General features: G+C 39.2%; 1 protein-coding gene across 3 annotated transcripts; it reads right to left on the minus strand.

The window, feature by feature from the left end:
• Positions 1-1,570: 1,570 nt before the first annotated feature.
• Positions 1,571-8,070, minus strand: LOC113678720 (growth/differentiation factor 6-B). 3 transcript variants are annotated; one of them, XM_089208822.1, is made up of 3 exons: positions 7,930-8,070; positions 3,699-4,125; positions 1,571-3,529 (listed from the first exon to the last, which is right to left on the minus strand). In XM_089208822.1, the coding sequence occupies exons 2-3, from the start codon at positions 4,015-4,017 to the stop codon at positions 2,532-2,534; spliced, it is 1,317 nt and encodes a 438-aa protein (XP_089064948.1). In that variant the 5' UTR covers positions 4,018-4,125; positions 7,930-8,070; the 3' UTR covers positions 1,571-2,531. The 3 variants fall into 3 exon arrangements, with proteins under 3 accessions (XP_089064948.1, XP_089064953.1, XP_027051423.2); XM_089208827.1 differs by lacking the exon at positions 7,930-8,070 and adding an exon at positions 4,621-4,842; XM_027195622.2 differs by lacking the exon at positions 7,930-8,070 and having other exon boundaries at positions 3,699-4,281.
• Positions 8,071-8,258: the final 188 nt, after the last annotated feature.

An 8,258-nucleotide genomic window follows, 5' to 3' on the forward strand; every position in this document is an offset into this window, starting at 1 on the left:
TGACACTCCAAAGAGAAATCTAAGACAAATGGCTGTTTATTTGTGTTGCCATATTATGTATTTCTGGAATATGAAACTTGATTTCTGCTGTTATTAAATGGAAAGCTTAGAGTAGGACTTCACATACATCGGCATTTTGTTTTTTGGATATGCATAGTTTTACACAACTCAAAGTACAAAATAGGAAAAAGAAGACTGGATCTTGTCTAAAGAGAATTGTAACTGGAATGAAGTGCAAAAAAGTCAATATTATCTGAAAAAACTTTACACACTTGTGTTGACAGTGGTTGATGGTTCTTGCATTTAGTGTCTCATTTCGTGAAAGGGTTAAGCCATAGAGGTCATTTATTATGTCCGCGTGCGACTACTTAGTGCTAAGAGCCAAGTTTACAATGCCCCCTAGAAAGAAATCTTTGTCCACTTTAAGAAATCTTCGCATAGAATCACAGAAATCTGCTCCAAATTGCCCACTCTTTCATGGCGTTTTGCCCAGAAATTCTCACCCTTTCCTTGAGATTTACGTTTGTAAGAATGTTGACACAAAAAGGCGGTTTTTGGGAATGCCCTTTTTGGTGTATCGTGATTGCATGACGCAAGAGACACTACTTAACTCTGAGACCTCATGCCGTTAAGGGGTTGTGTACGAGTAATTAAGAAATGTTTTGGGAAAAAGCTCTTACTCTGGTGAAATAACAAAGTTAAATGAGCAATTAGGGTACTTTATTTGAAGACGGGAAGGCATGTTCGACCCAAATGCTGAGAATTTCATTAATGCCAGTATGCTATTCAATCTCTTTTTTCCAGAAACAAACATTCAACTTCATAGAAAAAACACGGAATGTTTTGAGAGTGTTGACGGCCAAGGAAGATATACTATCTTTTTGGTCAACCCTGATTGTTTACGTTGAAGAGAAATATGTTTCCTTTTGTTTTGTGAAAGCTTTGTGTTGGAATGAGTTTTAAGCCCAAATAATAATCGTTAACTCCTTACTGCAGGATCAATAAAATCATTGACTTTAAAGCTCTTAAATGAATTCTTTCTTTGCCGTGCTCTAACGACATACTTCGGATTCAATTGTACTGCTGATTTGAGGTATACAGGCCTCTTTTATCACGAGCCAAAAGAATTCCTTTGTACATACTGAGGCTTATCTTCAGATAAGGGCCCTGCAGTTTCCTTGCGACAAAAAGATAACCTTTAGTACTTTGTTATCGCATAGTAAAATTACATCAAATCGAGTGTAGGACATCTCTCATTTCAGTTATCTATCCTTGCATATTCTCTTTCCGGTGTAGAAGATAATGGTGATACAGACGATGCTGCGGTTACGGCACACTTTAGCAATTTATCCTCAAATATGTAAGGTGCTTTTGTACGCCTCCACTCCCCCTTGGATCGAGTTAAGCACTTTTAAAAGAGCACGTTGAAAACGGTTTTTTTCGTCAAATAGCCAACGATAACGTGGAGAGTACAATTGGTTCGGCTTGAAAAAAACTGTATTCATTACGTAGCAATTGTCACTTCGCAGCAAGCAGTTGTTACACGATTCCCAACACTCATATACACATGTATACCCACACGCTGAATTAAGCGTCGTTTTATTTTTAGACAATAATTTCTATTACACTAACGGAGCTGTCTACGTTTTCGGAGATAAAAATAGTTCAACAATTGCAACACGGACCTTTTCTACGTTCCTTAAAGTCTTAAATAATTTATTCAGTATTTACATTCGACCAAGGTAATAAAACGCAGAAATCGATTGTTCGCTAATCATGGATAAACTTCGTCATTGTTGTTTGGTTGGGCAGCCGATTCACCAACGCCAACAAACCATTATCTATGAAAATTATTGACAAAATACGAGAGGGAAAATTACGCATAAATACTTTCCAGTATAATAATGATGTGTAGTCATTTTTGACATAAAAAGACGTTTGTCATCTGATAAAAATAAAGAGGTGATAAAACTCCTGGAGTGGAATAATAATCTATGACGATATTACAGTTAATATACATGAAAATCTTTGGATGTGAACATTGTTTCACCGTCAAACGGCTGAAATACGCCAGCTTAGTCCTTTTCAGTGGTTTCGGAAGAGACTTGTCTGGCTGTCAGTTTATCCAGAGGCATCTTAGAGAATCCATCGGAGTTCATAAACAATATCGTTGATAATTTTAATAGGATTATGCAAACTAAATCATCTCGGTGTTCAAGAAATTGAGTAAACACAGCCCGACCTTGCGCATGAAACATTCTGACCCCGCAACGTGGAAGATATATGCGGGAAATGTACTCTCAAGTGTTGAAAGTGTGCGAAGAGCTCGAGAACACTCTGAAATAGCGCCGGATGGTGACAATAGTACACAATTTCAGCGCTAAACTCCCGGAGAGGTGATGATTTAATAAAAACAGTGATACTTAAGCCGCGCGAGCTGCCTGAGCATGGAGAACTCAGCACCTGTAACTGAGCTGGGAGGGTTAGAAACGGCTATCACTCACTACATCGTGTGCATGTCTGCCGTCGGTTCACTTGCAACCACATCGCTCTACCACCATTTCTTCGTACTTCTTATACACAATATTGTCACTTGTATCAATAAAAAGAATACTAATTGCACTGAATTTATTGGGTGAGCAGCAGGCTTGAGGAGCGAGTGAAGGAGCCACAGAGTTCAGAATCGTTTGTACTGTTGCGTGGTTAGTAGGTTTTAAATGATTGTCTATAGGAAACTCGCAAAGTCCCTGACAAAAATACGCACTGTATCCTCTCGGAGCAATAACCCAGGTAGACCAGCCCAGCTGGTTAAAATCCACATACAAAGGTTTCCTGCGACAGGAATCCTTTTTTCGCCGACGCTTTGATTTCGTTCCTCGGCTCCGCTTCTTCATGTTTCCCCCGGATTTGGATCTCGCGTCTCGCCGTACCCGGCTGTGTTCAAGATCGGAGGTGTACTTGTCCTGTCTTGGGTCAACACTTTTTCCCGGTGATATTGCGTTACTTACGGCTTTGTTCTCGTTCGAGACAGGCTTCCGGATAAGATCAGGAGACTTTCGATCAGCTGCGTATACCACGAGGAGAGCGTGCTTGTTATAAAGGCGCCCGGTTTTAGAAAACCCCAGTTCTTCCGGTGGGATGAGATCGCCACTCAGCGCAGATTCCACGCGTAACTCTAACTCGTGAAAATTTTCTCTCGCTTTTTGCCAATTTTCAATCGATTTCTTGACAGAGAACACGTTCCAGTTCTCTTCTAAGCCATCAGAAATGTCAAATTCGAGTGAATCGAGAAGGTCGTGGTGCGATGAAGGCTCGAACGGAGTTAAATTTGGCATGTCTGTGATGCGCTTGCCATAAAGCTTTGCTCTGTAAGTTGTGCCGTGCTTACTAGTAAAGGATTTCTCTTTAACTGTCGCTAATCTTAATACTCGTAACTCGGCATCGATAATAGCTTGCCGAGAAGGCACTTTGCTAACGTTAAAATGAAACACTTGTTGACTGGTCGGGGTCGCTAAATTATAACCGCGTTCTGCAAAAAATTGACAAAGAAGAGAGGAAATTAGGCAAGGAGAATCAATTAATCGCTCACATAAGAAACTTAAATCAACTAAAGAAATACGAGATTGGCAACATCGTAAAACAAATACAAACAATGACAAACACTTACTAAAAACTCTCCAAGATAATAATAAACTGACCTTGATCAACTATTCCGACAACTGTACTCGGCAACATATCATAACTTTGATTCCCTTTGTAGTTTCCGCGAGATAAGTTTCTATATATTTCCAACATAAATTTGTGCGGAATGACATGTCGTCCCGGCTTTGGAAAATCTTCAAGTCCCAAAGCCGTGAGGAATCGTTTTTGAGCGATATCCACCGAACGTTTCCGTAAGATTGGATGTGTCCACAGCTCCCATTTTCTCTTGAGACCGCTCGAAGAATCAACGCAGCAAGAATCAGTTAACCTGAAGAAGACGATCGGCAAGAGGTACAAAAGACACATGCATTTCATCTTCCTTCGCCACTGCAAAGTGTCCGAGATTTTCAAGACTTCCTGCCCACTTGATTTAGACACGTAACCCAGGCTTGGCTGTTTCGTTGCGATTATACCATCTCAAGCCTGTAAAACGATCGAACATTATTTATTGTGCAGCAATTAACGTTTTCTCTTGTTACGCCCCAGAGACAAAGACCATTTCACATACACTAATTGGTTGAACTGTGATTGTGTTTAAAGATGCGATTTTATCAAAAACCCGTGTGATTATAAAGTCTCGGATTGGTTCCTAGGTAATACGATATTTCTAAATTAAATTACTCTGGCGTCACCTGATTGGCTCGCTGAGGCAATAAACAGAGATATCTTTGGAGGGGCAAGCTGTGTATTGATAGGTTCGAAATCTTTTGTTTCCCTGGACACTGGTATTTACGCAAATCAAAAACTGCTCATAAAAGTCTTTACAAAGTAAATGAATGGAGGATAGCATTAACATTAGAATGGTCCAATATTTGCCCACTTGAGGTGAGCAGAAAGTTTGTCGAGTCCATTAGAGGTTTCTAGGAAGCGATTTCACATAAGCCAGATGAAAGGTGTCAAAATTGACTCATAGCTTACATAGTCTTGAAATGCGGTGTAAAAATGTTTTCAAGATTTTTAGCCGGAAATAGGACATATCCTTGCATGTAGAGCTATAAATACTAAAGAAGCATTTCCTGCGAGGACAGGCGAGGACATTTTTTCCAGCTGAGCTCCTGTTAAGTCATCTATCTTCTTGACCGCGGTAAAAACACAAAGAAAATTCTTCAATGTGCCGCCAGAGAATTCATCTGTTTGATGTGATTAAAGTGTGTATTCTTATGTTTTGCACATGTCACAAAATGCCTTCGCTTCTTATCTGTATAAAATGCCCCATAAAGTGGCAAAGTTATCTCGATAACTTATCACTAAAGTATTTCAGGTGATTGGGGCAACAAACTTAGAATATTCCACGGATCATGAGGCAAAGCTTCTATTCTCTTGTTCAACACGACTTAACTGAAACCGTGGCATTATAGTGCCCTAGCCAAGATTTGTTTTGGAGATTATTCAGCTTAAATAACTGCAAAGCGGCTTTAAAATTGACTTGTAGAGAATTTCCTTACTGAGAGCTAGCTCGAGAGGTGGTTAAACTATATCACAATGCAGGGTTTATCGGTGGTTAACTAGTCTTTTCAAAGTAAACTGTGACGAATTAGAAGCGACAGCGGTCATCACTGACTTGATCGACAGCAATTTTCGTCGTGCGCACTTCGGTTAGTTCAGAAAGATCTTTAGACGACTTGCAAGATCATTAAGGTGCGTGAGAACACGCTGTATGGTGTGAAGCTCAAATTTAAACAATTACACAATCCTTTCATCACTTCTGGTAGCCTTATTACCACCCAGTCTGTAAACTAATTCACAGCTCATTAATCAGGCTCAAAACCTTTCGAAACCCGCTCGCCTTAAAAAACGTTTCGCTTGTGGCTTCCCGGGGGTGGATACAAAAATTTTTTAACATACTAACTATCTCTGCTTTGAAAAATTTCTTTGATATTTCTTCACGACGTGCAGATATTTGGATTGTTGACACTTTTCGTTATGGGTGTTTTCGATAAACATTCCCACCTCCTACTGTACTTAGAGTAAACATCTTCCGTGAGAGCTGCGTGCCTCTTAGACGGTCTGAGTTACACAATTACACACGAACAAAGTATACTTTGCAAATGTTGGTCTGTCTGTATCGATAACATGCCACATTACGCCCGAAAAATGCTCGTAAACAAAACCCACAGCAGGGCGTTGACAAGTTGAGATAGTCTCACACTTAGAAAAGCTGTCAGAACCAAAACTGTTCTACCAAAATGCGGAAACTTTCTAATGACCTGTCTGAATTCAACCGATCTTTTCATCTGTATGCAGTTGAATGAGACTGACATTTAAAATTGTTTTAACAGCAACACTCAGGTGATTCTTAAACGTGGTGATTAATGGCAGGAAATGGCCGACGAAGAACTAAGAGACACATTAATTGTGTCGGCGGTAATTAATCAACGTGTAATACAATTAGACGCACTCTGACTCTCAACAACAATGTATCGACTCCGGTAAAAACGTTAAAGGATATCTCAGCAACGCATAGATTAAGAATTCCCTACTTCCCCAAGCACTTTCACGCCGAAATAAAAAAAAATGAGCTCATTAACGGGCGGATTCTTACGTTTACCGCGAATTATTTTGAAAACGGGAACAACTTGGCGCCATTCAAAATGGCTTCCGCAAGGAAACTCATGAGACTATTTGACATCAGGCCAAGGCGTGAAACGATTAAAATATGAACAATTTTAAAGTAAAAACAAGAGAATGAGCGACGGCAACGCTTGTTCTCCACAAAGTGTCACTATAGTCTAGCTCTCGCATGTCATTGATGTTATTTTCATGAGCCAAAACATAACTGGCTTGTCTGACTAGAGGACATTGTTCTTCAAAGCATCTCACTCGATCCCACGCACAATAGGTTACAAGTAGCCAAAACACTTATTTGGTGGGAACTTGGCTGCCCATAAACGGACGCTAACAGCTCGTTAATTACTTAATTCCCGTCGGAGGGCAGTCGCTTTACTGAGCTTTCGCTGTGACATAAGTGTCTCCGTTTTTTCCAGCATGGGCTTAGCTGGTGTGAAAATGTTAATAAGTTTATTAATATCTCCTTTGAAAATCTATTATTAAGTATTATGATTTTACAAGTGTCACGGAGAACTTGTTCCTAAACAAATGCTATGAAAGCTATTTTGATGACTGGTAAGTACACACAAAGTATCAGCTGGCAGTTTCATTTTAATGAAGTATACAACTGTTCCTCGCCCACGTATTTGACAAGCATGCATTGCTATCCATGAAAGAAGTCTTTTACCGGCTTGAATAAACACCCAGATGAAAACTTCTCCATATTGACATCTTTTGAAGGTGATTCATGTTATATAATTCCACTTAAAGCACTTTCGAGAAAGTCTATTGCGTGAAACGGAACCAGCCGCTCACTACCTTGGCAAGAAATCATCATTTTTTGGAGGTTAGTTTATTAAGTGACTAATTTAACACCTTCGTGGATTCACTGGAGAAATATGAACGGAAATCATTCTTAATTATGCGTGGTGCAGTGCACGGAAAGGCAACATACCCTTTGTGTTAGAATCTACAATCTTTTGTGACACTAGGAAACAAATAAAATGAAAAAAATTCCTTAAGCTGACACGTTTCAGACGATGAGCTCCAAATTGTAAATAAGTAAATAGTATTTCGTACATGATGTATCATCAAAGATTTTAAAGCATTCCGTCAACAAGGAATAGAAGTTACTGCACCTGAGCTAGTTCCACTGGCAATAGTGAGGACCATACATATAGTACATACCTATGTGTATATTTGTAATACTCATATCAGTACATTTAGTTGAGGCTTATAATACCAACTTATTTCAACAAAGGGTTGTTTAATTTGATACCATGTAGAAATAGCAGAGTCAAACTGCGAAACATCAGCACAAGTAACGGCACATTCTGGTAACATCGCCAATGGTCCCAGTCTCTTTTCTACTATTGGCTCAGACATCATCATACTCTTCTTAATTAGTTTTTAAAGGCTAAAGTGATTTACTTTCTTCTTAGATTCTTGCTCACCCATCTCTCGTTGCTTACCACCCTTGCTGATGATAAGTCAACATTTTCTTACAAACAGATCAACTATTTACTAAGCTATTTCACCCCATCAACAGTTCATCGTAATTTTTGATTTATCTGGTGTTGTTATCTAAGATAACTAGGAAGCAAACCACTGCAATTAACAATACAAATGACTTTTTTTAGCCAAAACTAGCCTTCTTTAGATAAACAAGTATTGCTTTACCTCAAGAACTTGAACCTCAGCAGGAAACTCGTTTTCACTGGGTCAAACATAAACGTCTGGAAACGGAAACGTACTTTTGAAGCCGATGAAAAAGTAACAATAAGTTTACAATGAATCCAATTCCTTAATTCTTTATCTCTATGCAGCTAATCTCGGGCGGAGTGATTCGTATGTCACATTGCGCTGCCAAGTTGGGAAACTGTCAACTTTAGGAATAATCCCTTCGTCAGAGAATGTAAATCAATCAGTTATAAGCTGATATGTTTTGTGTTCTGACTTGCTGCAGATTAGGCGCAAATATGAGAATAAAGATGACCAATCACAAACTA

This window comes from Pocillopora damicornis, chromosome 1 (genome assembly GCF_964200805.1).
Source record: "Pocillopora damicornis chromosome 1, jaPocDami1.2, whole genome shotgun sequence".
NCBI lineage: Eukaryota > Metazoa > Cnidaria > Anthozoa > Scleractinia > Pocilloporidae > Pocillopora > Pocillopora damicornis.